The sequence below is a fragment of the Pseudophryne corroboree genome, chromosome 8 (assembly GCF_028390025.1).
Source record: "Pseudophryne corroboree isolate aPseCor3 chromosome 8, aPseCor3.hap2, whole genome shotgun sequence".
Lineage (NCBI taxonomy): Eukaryota > Metazoa > Chordata > Amphibia > Anura > Myobatrachidae > Pseudophryne > Pseudophryne corroboree.
This window is the reverse complement of record NC_086451.1, coordinates 455,061,405-455,077,118: the sequence shown is the minus strand read 5'-3', so window position 1 is coordinate 455,077,118 and position 15,714 is coordinate 455,061,405. Positions and strand designations below refer to the sequence as shown.

Below are 15,714 nucleotides of genomic sequence, written 5' to 3'. Positions count from 1 at the left end.
GCAGCAGACAAGAGTGCAGCATGTTGTTTGATGGGTTGTCACCAGACAAGAGGTGGAAACATGGAAAAGGGCCAGGATGATTGTGATTTCGGTGGATATTAGAATCCTGGTCCTTCATACATGTCTGACTGCTGTATTGCAGACACACAAGGTTCTTGAAGGACATGACTGATAGCACTGCCTACTAGGACTCCCTCCACTAAATCCAGCAAACCCGGGATTACAATTTTTTGAGGATTATCGTTTATTTCATGGCAAACTCAATAACCACAAATCTGATTTCTAATTTTACTCAAGATACAGTTCCAGGCTAACTTGAATTTTTCATTCTTTAAGCAGTAAATAAGAGGATTTAACATTGGTGTGACAGCTATATACAACAAAGAGAAGAGTTTATCAGAATCTGCAGACAACGCAGAAGTGGGTTTAGTGTACAAGCAAAAAACGGTCACATAGAAGATGACAACCACAGTGAGATGAGAGGAACAGGTGTAGAAAGCTTTTCTCCTGCCCTTGGTGGACCGAATCCTCAGTATGGCTTTGATTATGTAAATATAAGAGGTAAGAGTCAAAGATAAGGGAATGATTTCAACAAAGACAGATTCAATGAGGATCAGGCGGTCTAAGACATTACTTCCACCGCAGGAAAGTTTCATCAGAGCCATGACATCACAGAGGAAGTGGTTTATTTCATTGGATTTGAAGCAGAAATGTCCAGAGATCAAATAGGTTTGTGGAATGGCCTCAATGGCACTCAACACCCAACAAACTCCAGCCAGCGAGGCATAGACTCGCTTACTCATGATCACCGAGTAATGGAGGGGGTTACATATCGCAACATAGCGGTCAAAGCTCATGGCAGTCAGAATTAGGAACTCATTACAAACAGCCGAGATGTAAAAGTACATTTGTGCAATACAGTCATTGAAAGAGATCCTGTTAATACCTGAAATATATATTCCCAGTATCTTGTGGAGGGTGATGGTTGTGTAGAGAATGTCCAAAGCTGATAGATTGAATAGGAAGAAATACATGGGAGTGTGGAGACGATGGTCCCATGCAATTAGCAAAGAAATGATCATGTTTTCACTAAGCACAGCAATGTACAGGAACAGGACCATCCAAAAGATTGGAGCCTGTAGGTCAGGGCGGTCTGAGATACCTTTCAATGTGAAATAACTAATGGTGGTTAGGTTCCCCAGATTCTGATTCATGGCCTGAAGTGAGAGAGGAAGAGAGAGAGATGTGGAAATAGAGGCAGAGAGAGAAAGAGAAAGTTCAAAGACTTTATAAATGTATTGATGAAAATAATACTTTTCACCAATTTCCATAGCTACAGGTACACCACCGATTTTCTGGCAACCAATGATCCGGAACCTCTTTTAATCTGGACAATTTTGCTTTGTTCAGGTTAAAGGGGGTTAGGGACGTCTTTTAATCCGGAACATTTTCTGCTCATGTGCGTAATCCACAATACGCTCAAGTGTCAGTGGGTACAGCTTCCGCGGACACTGCAGGTGACACAGCAAGCATTGGTGGGGCTGTTATGGCGTCCAAGGTCAAAGCAAGTATCGCACATGGGCGGAACACACAGTGCGCACAAGTGTCTGTAATACAGCTTTTAAGGTAACTGCAGGTGATACAGTAAGAATCAGTGGGGCTGTTATGGCGTCCACTGTAGCATATATTTTGCTATTTATTGCTTTAGAAATGTTCTGAAGGTGCAAAATTAGTAAAAAAAAAAACGTTTCCACCATTAATTCGGCACTGGAACCGAGGATGCCGGAAAATCGGTGGTGTACCTGCATTATAGTCTCTTTAAAAACAAAAAAAAGGTTTATTTTTTTTTTTAACAAACACACCAAAAAGGATCAAGTTGGCAAATCTCATATATAAAGTGTATAAAAAGCAATTTCTAATATAAGTCTAATCAATTTGTTGTTAACTTTCCTTTTTTTTTTTTAAATATTTGTTAAAAAAAATAATAAAAATAATAAGTTTAAATGTTATTACAAGCCCAAAAATTCTTAACAAATATACTTTTAGCAATACTTTTGCTATTAATATCAGCGTAAATAATACTTTATGTGCTGAATAAGATTATTGTAACTATGAGGGTTAATACACCACATTAATTAATAGCAACAATGAAACAATTAGAATCTTCCCTTTTGTGAAATGTTTCATTCTTATATTATTATATGTCATGTACATCCTCACTGTAGGTTGTGCAATCATTAACAATTATAATTGGACCTTTCCATTTTTTCTGAGGAGACGTTACAATTATATTAAACTTAAACAGCAGTGAACCTAAGGAAGGGACATGGTAAAACCACGTTGGAGGTGTGACTATTCCTCCCTGCCAGGCCCCCAGATAGGTCCAAGACACAAGACAAAATCAGGCATGGGTATGCACTACACCTCCATCACTCCAGTATACACACCCTGGATATCTTCAACATATCCCCTCATTTATGAGATAAACTGCTGGCTGGGTGAGCTTCTCAAACTCACCTAGTAAAATCCAAGTCATTACCATAAAACTGAGCAAGCCTATTCTCCACCTACCTGTCTACCAGCCACTGGAGCACTTGACTACATCCATTGCAGCTTGAATCCTAACCTTTTCTTCAAAAAAGGTTAGGCCTCCCTTGACTCTTTACCTTCTGGAGGCTCCAACTGCATTGCGTCCAAGCTAGGTTGGAGTGTGAATATGATGGGATGTCTCCAGCTGCTCCATTGACACCCGATAGCCCTGAAGTTCTGTCCATCTTGGAAGGGTTTACTCACAGCCTGCATCAGCAAGTAATTCCACCTGCGGCTTCACAAGAGCTTGCCAATGAGTTTCTAAGCAACTTGCATATAGTCCTGGCCTTCACACGCAAGTTGAGCCACTGTGACCTGTGCCCCATCAGGCCTCTGCTAGACCCTAGTTCATCTGGGAACCTGAAATAGCATATCCTTACACCTGGATTTCACAGATTGAGCAGGCACTGGACCTATCCACCTTTGCTAAACTCAACCCAAATAGTAATGTGTCAGACCCTATTCTTACCCCAGAATTAGCTTATAATACTTTACCCACACTAAATTCCCTCTGAGATTAGGCATTGGGTTTTCCAGGTAAGGAATGCTGGTGGCTGATCCTACTTTGGAGAAGATGCACCCTGCAGGATGGGCAATGTCTACCTCACCATTGTGCCCCAGTGGGCTGGCTCCTCAGATTTTGTCTCTTTTGGGTATTGGTAGTTTGATTTTTACTTGGACCTGTAGCAACCATTCACTGGTTTGAACAAAAATGAATTCGTAAGCATTACATCAAATTGTTTTACAACATATTTATATATCATGATTCATTTTGACTTGCCTGGTCCAGCTTACCATAATAAATGAAGCCGGCAACACACCACGCATCAGACACACCAAAAGGCCATGTGTAATAAAGGCCATGCGACTATCCCTTGTGCGCACAATTAATTTAATATATAAATTAGGTTTAAATGAGCATAATCTAGTAGAATAGCTCTTCTTGTACTTCAGTTTTTGGTACAACATTTAGGGGAAGGGGCATCAATCCTTCTAAAGAGAAAAGTTGGAGAAGTTGTCCATATCTACCAATCAGCTTCTTTCATTCTATAGAAGGCGCTGGAGAAAAGATAGCTAGCAGCCGATTGGTTGCAATGGGCAAACAGGCAGAATCCTGGCAGCAATCTGTTCTCCTTGCCAGCTGCCACTCTTGGGAGCAGCCAGTCACTCCGGCACTCTGCCAGCTAGTCGCTTTCACAGCTCATTGTCCTTCCCTGTGCCTAGTGGTGCCCGTATAATTAACAAGTGCTCAATCAGTATACATGTGGACACGCAGGATAAGAAGTCTAATTTGGAAATGTCAAATATTATAACTAAAGCTGGAGGTGCAGTTTTAAATACAGAAGGCGGCAGTTTCAGGAGAAATCACCTGCAAAAAGAGTAATTAGTTACTCTAGCAAGGGTGTGACAAAGTATTGTAAAATAAATGGATACGTTATCAGTAATGCACTATTATTATTATTATTACTATCTCCTATATATTTGCCTTGTCTGTGCCTGGCCCTCTAACGCTGGGTGGAGTTACAGGCCTGGGTGGAGTTAGCAGCTCCTGCCCTGCATAGCAGAACTGAGCAGCAGCCACATAATCCCACCACCATCTCCAACCAGGACGCAGCACAGTGCCAGGTACGCAGCACTGCACCAAACCCAGCCGCCAAACAATCCCACCAACAACACCCATATCCTGCCTTGCCAGGGGTATGCACGACGGCCGCCCAGCCACCACCTTCCCCACCACGGCAGACAAAACACCCGCAGTACACAATGCCAATTCCTCTCCCCCCCCCCCCCCCCCACACAACCCCTACACCATCTGGCACTTTCCTGTCGGCCCGTGGAAACATAGTACCGGAGCACGCCGACCACACCATGTATGCACACAACCTACTGTCCAGCCCAACACAAACTCCCTGCTGTCCCTGCACCCGTCGGTCACACTCCAGCCGCGCAACGGGCACACAGTCCCGCAGCATGACGCCAGCACGGCCGCACAGCGGACACCCTCCCCACACCGCTGATACATGCACCCCCGCAAACATCTGACACACCTCAGCCATGGCGCCCCCACAGAGTCCCGCAGCACGGCCGCCCACACTCCCCAACACCGCCGCACACAGCCTACTGTCCCCACAAGGCCAACACAAACTGTCTGCCATCATGCACACTGTGTCCCGCCGTTCCCCCTCCCCACACCTATGCTAAAAACCACCCTCGCCAACATTTCTTGCACAACATCACATACAACCCATGCCCCTGCCTATAAACCACCAACCCATCCCCCATCTACCTCCACCTATCTACCACCTCTACCATACACTGCACCCTCTGTAAACCTAACTTCCACTAACCAATTCACAATCAACACACAACATTTCCCTTACCCAGGACCATTTACAAAGGTTCCTCTGTCAACCCTCCTACAGTACACACCATGTTCACCACACTTTCTACACCACACCTGCAAACAACCAAACCAACCACAGACCACTTTGTCCACAAAACTTCCACCACACACAACATCTTATACACCATCCCACACCTAACACATTCATTCTCTTCTCCATAACCCAACTACTGCTTCAGTACACATCTGCACCACACTCTACCCCGCGCCCATCAACGCTGGCACCTGACCAACCCTCATTGCAACGCACAATAAATACCCCCCACCAATCTACCCCATACCTAACACCCATGTAACACACATACACCAATCCCCTAACCCTCCACACACCTCGACACAGCCTTCCCCATGCACAAAGACCCTCCACTACACACACCTCACCCCCAATAACCACCCACATCCACCCATAGTGGTCATGTCACCCAACCACCCATGACACCTTACAACATTCTCAACACTTCTCCTGGACCACACACCCACAATTTCTACCATTCCTATGTCTCCTGCTCCCTACACCATCCTGCACTGCTAACCCCAAGCATACACACCCTACGACACCCATCCACAATCCTGCCTCATCATCCACCACCCACAACATCTTGCCCACCCCATTTACACCTCACAAACAACACTCTCCCTTCTACATCCTCCACACTCCACATATAAACCCTATACCAATTATCACATACATCAGGGTTCCCTCACCATAACCCACAATAACCTTCACACAACCAGACCTATCAACCCCCTCTGTCATACACTTCACCCTCTTAATTTTAACACACCTCTACAACACTAATTTATACTACACACACAGAGCATCCCTTACTCCTAACCTAATTCCATTCTACACACAACCAAGCCTCACCCACTTACACCATGTACAGCCAACATTAACAACATATCCTCCGCAACAACACTCCCATCCACAAGGTCTTTCTCCCACCACTCCTCCCACACACACAACCCCTTCCGCAACCACCCCTCCCCTCTACCTAACACACACTACATCACACACTTACCCCAGTAGTGACAACCCCCGCCCACTCACTGCACCCAAAACGATGGACTTTACCAACATACACCACATTCCTTTCATAACTAACACAACAATACACCAACCTCTGCATCCACCAGACCAACACAACTCACAAGTACATACACCTACATAAGAAAACACATACCTACCAACCACCCCTTCTCCACATCCTTCACCATCTACCTAACACACTCCCCTACACAACACCCACAACATAACCTCACCCATCCACCCACACACACTCTGTGGACCTCCACCACCTATACCACTAACTGACACCCTCCTAAAACACCACAAGCCCAACACACTAACATTACACCAACACCACACTTTTCCCCACACCTACATCACTCACCCCAAAACCACATAATATACCGTTACCCTTACCCACCCATACACTCCCCCACTACCCTTCAACCACAAACCACAACCATCCACGCTTCCTATTGCAAATAACTCCACCCCACCAGCATTACCTTAATCCTCCAACCCTATCCCTCACCTACACCCCAAACTCACATCACGTACAACCTACATCCATCCTATACAACCACCTACCCTTCCCACACCAGCATACCCTATCCTAACAATTTAATATACACTCCACCCCTTCTGACCCCTCATCAATACCAACCCTTGCTCCCACACAAAACATATCCTAACCCGTACCAACATCTCCTTCCACCGCCCTCAAACACCTTCCCAACACCCTACGCACCTCAGACGTCCATACACCATTCTACCTAAACAGCATACCTTCCAGACAAACCCCACACATAAACCACCCACCACTACCCCCTACACATTAACAGCAAATAACACATTCACAAACCTCATACTCTCCCCTACTCACACCATGCACACTTCCACCACCCATCACATCTCCAATACCCCTCACCTCCCCTTCAAACACAATAACCAAAACCATAGCCTCACCTAACCCCATCCACCCTCTTCCACCTAAACACTCACCCACCAGCCACAGCATCCGGTGAAAACCAACTCCACAGCTCCTTATGAAACCAGGGATTTTCAACAAACGCTGACCCATTCCATAGTATATAGCTCACTGCTCCCTGTACACACTATGGCTATCACTCCTTCCTAATCCCTGTCCACACAGTCTGTACACACCCCATAAATTATACTCACCACTCTATTTATTTAAAAAAACTCTAATAACTGTGGATAACACTATCTTGCCACCCACTTGTCCTCCACCTACCACACCTTTTCCATCACCCCCAACACCAACCCCTTAACAACCACCACATACATAGCATGCTCCCCCCCCCCCCTCCACCAGCCAGCACTCAACCATCACAATTCAAGCACATATAACCTTGACCACCAACCACCTACACCCTACACCTACTAATATGCACCCCCTCTGCCAAACTCTGCTGACTCTGTGACCCCACCTCTCCACCACCCCTTCCTCCATCACACAAAACACCTCACTACCCCTTCCACCAAGTCACCCAAACCCTACCCCACACACAACATTTACAAACTACCTTCACAGCAGCTGCTCCCAAACACCAACCACATCCACCTTTTGCACACACCCATACACTGCGCACACCACCTTCAACACCATCCCTAACCACTACCACACACTACCTACTTGCAAACCAAACACCAACACCCACACACACCTACACCACTCAACACCCACCCGCCTTCACAAACTAAACACACAGAATGCACATATTAGATTCTACAGACTACCAACTCACTTTTTCAGACTAACCAACTGTGATAGTGTACACAATTTCCACACACCCTACTCTACAACTTGTGAGCAGTTTGTGTATAACCACCTATAGTACCGTCAACATTCACCCATTGTATGTATTACCTACTCTGCTATCTCTCTACATTATGTGTATAACCCCTGCTGATACCATGCTCCATTGTGTCTGTACGTCACCATGCTACCTGTAACCATTCTGTTTGTAATCACACTGCTACCTGTGCCCGGGGACAATACAACTACAGTACAGCCCGGCTACCTTGTGTTTATACACTACTCCCTTACCTCTGATCTCACTGTGTATAACCATTTTTCATCACTATACACATTTTCTATTGCACTAACCCTATAACCTGCCGTCTTTCTACTTATAAGCCACACTGCTACCAATTACCACTGTGTATACGCTTCTATGCGCACGCACGACTCAGTGTCAAACTACACCATGCCTCCTTCTGGACACTGTATATTTAATTGCAATACCTGTGGACACTGTGTGTATAGCCACCTGTACTACCAACAAATTTGCTGTAAATAAATACGCACCTCTTCTACCTATGGGTATTCTGTTTCAATGCGGATGTGGTACCAGTACCCATTGACTCTTTCCCCTCCTCTGCTATCTCTAACCACAGGACTTTATAAATTTTTTAATGGTCTTCTCAACAACATATTCCCTACTTCTTCTCACACTTCTAAACTATTTACCTTCTTCCCAACACTCTTTTCATTATATTACACTACCAATGCAGAAAAATAACACTACCACTTTGTACACCACTACGTGCCACATAACATGCCACCATTTCTACCCCTCAGCACAAAACAAAAACTAAATAATTTTCAGCACACACCCTTTCCACTTACTCCTACTACACTGCATTATGGGGGTAATTCCGAGTTGATCACTCGCTACCAGATTTTAGCAGCATTGCACACGCTAGGCCGCCGCCCTCTGGGAGTGTATCTTAGCTTAGCAGAATTGCACACCAAAGATTAGCAGAATTGCAAATAGAAATTACTTACCACTTTCTGAGTAACTCGAGACTTACTCCTACATTGCCATCAGCTCAGCCCATTTCGTTCCTGGTTTGACGACACAAACATGCCCTGCGTTCGGTCAGCCACTCCCCCGTTTCTCCAGACACTCCCGCGTTTTATCCTGGCACGCCTGCGTTTTTCCGCACACTACCAGAAAACGGTCAGTTTCCGGCCAATCACACTCCGATCACTTCAACGATGAAAATTATTCGTATGGACGTGAGTCAATCTAATAAGTTTTGTGCTAAAATACTTCATGCATGCGCACTGCCTACCATGCGCATGCGCATTTTCGTCTTCATCGCTCCGTTGCAAAAATCGGCAACTAGCAAACCACTTGGAATGACCCCCTATATCCCTAATATTGCCCATAAATGTAAACCTAAGCCACAATCATACGTCTACATACTTTACACACCTCAACACTTCTGTCCCACTGTTCCTCTACTTACACTCTTTACAACCCACTACCTATCCTTACCCATTACCCCATACTTTTCATTACTGCACCTACCATTTCCAACATACTCCAACTCTCCATATGTACCTTCGTAACCCTATGTTTTCCTTCCCTATCTAATAGCCTTCCTTTTCCACTACATTCTCTACTGCCCTCCCTCTCATTCATCCACAAGTAACACTGTATCAGTCATCTCATTTTTACACTAACACCCACAAAACCATTCCATACACACAGTAATATAACACACACAATAACCTATAACCTCTCGACTGTAACACCTTATAACACTACTTTCCACTATGCATCTTCCTAACATCACCTAAGCATCACAACTTTTCCAATCTTTACACTTCCTAACAGGTCAAGACTATGCTTGCAATAACAACCTGCATTTATATCACATCAGTATTATTCCCACTTCCAGTCTCCCCATAGAAACACTAATCTATTTCCATTATGTCCTCTTTCACAACCACCAATATCTTTCTCCACTCCTTCACTTTCACCTTCACTTGCTACTATCCATGTCACCCTCTGTAACCCACCTCACTGCCTTACAAGTTGTCTATGTCTATTCTCTTGCCATTTCCATACCTCTGCCAATCACCATGCTACTCCAACAATCCTACATACCATGTCTCTGCACCTTCATCAATTCTTCACACTGTACTAATATCTACTACCAAGTAAATTGTGTGTATCCCTCTATTGTCTACATTTCCCCTTCGACTCCCCATTACCAAGCAGTTCACACAAAAAAACTACATCCAACACACTCTCCTTTACACACATCTAAGCCCCCACAAATCTTTTTCACCACTAACATTTTTATGTACTCAACACTAGATTACTATGGATGTAGATGAGGATCCCGTATTATGAAAAAAACGCAAAAACAAAGAACGCCAGGCAAGATAGCTAGCTAAACAAAGCCGAGCCTCGCGCAGTGCCATTTTAGCCAATAAAGCACTATCTCGCCAACAAATACATAATCTTCAAACAGTGGAGCAAGCAACAACACGTCGACAAACCAAAGCTGCATCTCAACGAGCCAGACTACTAAGCCAGACATTGGAGACCACTACACTCCAAAGAGCTAGACATGCACACTCTCAACGCCTTCAACGTCACAAACAAACTTCAATACAGGCTCACTCACGTCGGACTAAAGATGCACTACATCACAAAAGAAGACTCCAAGACAAAACTTTAGAAACAGCCACTTTACGCCGCAATGCACATGCACATGATCAGCAGCGTAGCCGCACTCGCCAAACTATACCCACAACTACACCAACACCTTTCACACATTCTGAACTCCATTTACACGCTCCGCAGTTAAACACTCCCATTATACATTATCAAGACTTTACGTTACAACACCATCAGGTCACCCCACACACTTGTGGACCTTTTAACGTCATGTGCCACTTCTGTGGAGCTCACAATTTTCTAAGCGAACGCCCATCCGATGGGAAATTTACAAGCTGTTGTCAAAAAGGGAAAGTTAAGTTGCCAAAGCCAAAAAACATCAATGACGTGGATTTACAGTATTCACATTTTCTATGTCAATTACTGTCTGACATAGCTAACCCCAATCGCATTCATTTTCGTGACAACATACGCTCTTACAACAGTGCTGTTTCCTTTGCTTCAATGGGAGCTACAATTGTTACTTTACCAGGAAATGGCCCTTACGTATTCAAAGTACACGGACAGACATATCATCGCACTTCACACCTACAGCCCATCAACAATCAAGCTCCACAATTTGCACAGCTATATGTTATAGACAGCACACAAGCTGCCAACTTTCGTGAAGAACATGCCGCTAATGATGACTGTCGACCAGAAATCGTGGACCAAATTGATAGATTCTTTCGCAAACACAATCGCCTTGCACATAGCTACCAGCTCATTAGTAACATTCATAAACACCACCTGCTACTTGCAGCTCAAACAGGAGAACAAGTTCCAGTCGTTAGCATGGCCCTCAGACGTGATCGCCACTCTGATTACAGACGATACAACACTCCCACATCCAACGAAGTTGCTATGATCTTTGTCAACGAAGATGGGGAACCACCTTTCCAAAGAGACATAAGAATATATCCTAAGAATCCTGAAGATCCAAACCAGCCATTCATTAACCTTAACATTCTAAGCCCAAACATGGATCCTATGACATATGCACTTTTTTTCCCTTATGGGGAACCTGGATGGCAACCGAATTGGCAATGTCATTCTTACAGTGGAGCACAACTCAATCAAGTTCGCACCTATGTTGGCATGTTGCAATACAAAGCCGCTTTAACAGCTATTCGAGATGAATTCAGCCCCATAATGTCAGCAGGCAAATTAACACAACAGTGGTTAGTCGATTCCTATCTTCAGGTTGAGGCAAATCGATTAAACTGCATTCGCCACAATCAAAAACGATTACGTGCAGAACAGTATCAAGGACTAGCTGACCACCTTGCAAACATCGCAGACTATAATAACATACCACCTGGTGTTCCCATTATTCTACCATCAAGCTTTGAGGGATCCCCAAGACATATGCGTGAACGTTGCTGTGACGCTATGTCTATTTTCTCTAAATGGGGAGCACCAGATATTTTCATAACTTTCACTGCTAATCCAACGTGGACGGAAATAATAGACAACTTAAAACCAGGTGAACAAACTTCTGATAGACCTGACTTAGTTGCACGCATCTTCAAAATCAAACTTGATGCACTTATGGATGACCTCACCAAGCATTGCCTTTTTGGACAAACAAAATCCTTTGTCTATACTATAGAGTTTCAGAAAAGAGGCCTTCCACACGCTCACATACTGCTTGCACTAAGAGCAGAAGATAATTTTACCACTGCTGAAAGAATTGATAAATTTGTTTCGGCAGAAATACCACATGTGCAAACTCCAATTTTAAGACAAATCATTACCCGCTGTATGCTACATGGTCCATGCGGCACATCTACTCCACGAGCACCCTGCATGAAAGATGGCAAATGTACCAAGCAATTTCCAAAAGATTTCAATGAAAACACCATCATACACCGTCATGCATATCCTGTGTACCAACGTCGATCTCAACAAACTGTTGAAGTTCGAGGCGTACTTATGTCCAACCAAAATGTTGTACCATACAATCCATACTTAGCCCTAAAGTACAATGCACACATAAATGTGGAAGTTTGCACATCCCTTTACGCTATTAAGTACATCTACAAGTACATTTTTAAGGGTTTTGATTGTGCTAATGTGGTCATAAATCCAAATGGTCAGCCAGAGCAGCAGTACAATGAAATACAACATTTTATTGACTGTCGCTATGTAAGCCCTCCAGAAGCTATTTGGAGACTACGAGAATAAGTCATGCACAAACAATCACACGCTGTAATAAGACTTCCAGTACATCTACCTCACCAGCAAACAATCATCTTTGAACACGGACACGAGGAAGAAGCACTCCTTGCAGCCCAAACTGGCAAAACTAAACTTGAATCCTGGTTTGACCTCAATGCACATGACCCCCATGCACAACAATGGCTGTACACTGACATTCCACATTACTACGTTTATACACATGGACTTTGGCAAAAAAGAAAACGAGGAGGTGATAAAATCGTGGCAAGAATGTATACCGTCAGTCTCAAAAATGAAAAACGCTTCTACCTACGCATGTTACTTCTGCATGTTCCCGGTGCAATCAGTTTTCAATCATTGCGCACAGTCAATAATGTCGACTATGAAACCTTTAAAGCCGCTGCTTTTGCTCGCGGACTACTTGCATCCGATGACGAATGGCATCACTGCTTAACAGATGAAGCCATCTACCTTATGCCTAAACAGTTAAGGGAAATGTTCTCATACATCTGCTGCTTTTGTCAGCCAACGCAACCACTACAATTATGGGAAGATCACCTACTGAATCTTACTCTTGACTTTATGCAACACAATTCTGCAAACATTGCACAAAACAAAGCATTACACCAAATTAACACTATTCTAAAACAACATGGATTTTCATGTACAGTGCTTGGTTTGCCTATTCCACAGGGCCAGCCACCACCTGAAGACCTCTATAATCTCACTGAAGAGTCACAGGAAGCTCAGAAACGCCTTGCAATGCTCAACCCCCAACAGTTACATGCTTTCAACACAATTATCATGGCTGTGGATAACAGCCATTTTACCAACCACCAATTTTATCTGGATGGGCCTGGGGGATCCGGAAAAACCTTCCTCTACACCACACTCATAGCATACATACGAGGAAAGGGGAACACAGTACTGCCATTTGCAACCACTGGAATTGCTGCTACCTTACTCAAAGGAGGATGCACTGTTCACAGCGGATTCAAACTTCCTGTACCACTGCTTCATACCTCTGTTTCTTCCCTGCGCCTAACTTCACCGGAAGCACAAATCTTACGTCAAGCAACCCTCATCATTATTGATCCCTCATCATTATTGATGAAATTACTATGCTCCCAAAACATGGACTACGCTGTATTGACACACTCCTACGTGACATCATGAACATAAACACACCATTTGGCAACAAAGTTATCGTCTTGGGGGGGGATTTCCGACAAACACTTCCAGTTGTTCCACGAGGCACCCAAACTGATATTCTTGAATGCTGCATTAAAGCAAGCCACCTGTGGAAACATTTCGCTCAACTCACTCTTACAACCAACATGCGCACAGAGGGAGACGAGGAACACAATACATGGCTTCTACACGTTGGAATGGGAACCCTCCCACCAAACCCCAATTTCAACGACAATACCACCATTCAAGTCCCACAACATATGGTCACCCAGGACGATCTTATAGAAACTATTTTTCATAATCTACACGACATGTCGGAGGATGACCTTGCAAAACGAGACATTCTTGCACCCACAAATGCACACACACTCGACATGAACCGAAAAATCATTGATTTAATGACTGGCAATGCCACCATTTATTACAGCGCAGACTCTGTGGACACAGAAGATCCAAACGACACTTTGATCTTCCCCCTTGAATTTCTACACAACCAAACACCCTCAGGAATGCCTCCACATGTCCTGCTATTAAAAAAAGGAGTCATTATAATGCTTTTACGCAACCTTAACCCACAAAAGGGATTGTGTAACGGCACACGATTAATCGTGGAACACCTGGCACACCACTTCATACAGTGCAGAATTCTTTCCCAGTGCAACCACGGGGACGTTGTCTTTATTCCACGCATTGATTTAGCTCCAAATGATACTACATTACCATTTATCCTACGCCGTAGACAGTTTCCTATCATTCCAGCATACGCTATAACCATCAACAGATCACAAGGACAAACTTTTGATCACGTTGGAATTTTTCGTCAAACATCCGTCTTCTCACATGGCCAACTGTACGTTGCATTATCACGCTCTCGCAATGCACATCACGTCAAAGTACACATTACACCTACAGAACAACAAGGACAACTCCTTGGTGGAGACCAACAATTTACTAAAAATGTCGTTTTCAAACAAATTTTTCACATTTAAAACATCTCTTCACATATTTTACTCACCCAACCATGTTCACTATACATGTCATTTCCTTCCACATTCTGTACACCCTCCCCTGCAGACACTGTTCACCCACTCACAAGACCCTGAACCCCATTCAGCATGACATTCCCTTTTGTCATACTACATCTATCCACGACCAAACCTCCTATTCCACCAATACAAACTATACTACTACTATTCTACACCTTAACTTTTCTGTAGAGATTACGGGGGCGTAGCCCCTTACGACGGTGTGAAGAGCGCCCGTAGGGCGCGATGAATCACCTAGTTATTATTATTATTATTATTATTATTATCATAATCATCATCATTTTGGCACTTAAGTCTTACAAGGGGAGAGGTATCAAACTGTGGAGAGAGACACTGTAACATGGAGAAGTTGCCCATCAGTTTTTTTTGTGGGGGGGTTTCACACATTTTTTTATTGAAGCACAAGCATTTGTTACAGAGTTTACAAATACTGTAGTAAAGACAACTTATGTAACATTTTGATGTGATTACCTTGATTTCAATATTATTGTATAAGTGTTGTTACAAGTACTTCAAAAAAAGCCATAGATGGGGGGCGTGGCCTGGCTTCTGAGCTAGCAGGACGTGTGGAGCTGGAGCTCCTACCCGGGCCTTCAATTCCTGCCCTTCCTGCACCCCTACGGCCCCTCACGACACACCAACCTTCCTGCTGGGGTCCCCCTGGCCTGACCTGTGTGGACCGCGGAGCCAGCAGACACCTCCTGTGTCTGTGCGGGTTGCGGCCTGCGGGTCACGGTGAAGCCGGGGCCTCTCCTGCCGACGGACGCCGGGACGCGGGCTAAATCCGGTTCCGGTGCGGCGGTCCGTGTCTCG

At 44.3% G+C, this 15,714-nt stretch overlaps 2 protein-coding genes across 2 annotated transcripts; one reads left to right on the top strand and one right to left on the bottom strand.

Annotated features, from left to right (window-relative positions):
- Nucleotides 1–260: 260 nt before the first annotated feature.
- On the bottom strand, nt 261–1,214 carry LOC134949962 (olfactory receptor 8U3-like). The gene has a single exon (XM_063938643.1). It carries the CDS (start codon nt 1,212–1,214, stop codon nt 261–263), a length of 954 nt encoding a protein of 317 aa, XP_063794713.1.
- A 9,500-nt stretch (nt 1,215–10,714) lies between these two features.
- On the top strand, nt 10,715–14,844 carry LOC134949961 (uncharacterized). The gene is given in 3 exon segments (XM_063938642.1): nt 10,715–12,655; nt 12,728–13,756; nt 13,759–14,844. Coding segments are annotated over 3 exon segments (4,056 nt in total).
- The last annotated feature ends 870 nt before the right edge of the window (nt 14,845–15,714 follow it).

What these genes read in the sequence shown, in the direction of transcription:
- LOC134949962 (XM_063938643.1), bottom strand. Translation starts at nt 1,214, where the DNA reads ATGAATCAGAATCTGGGGAACCTAACCACCATTAGTTATTTCACATTG.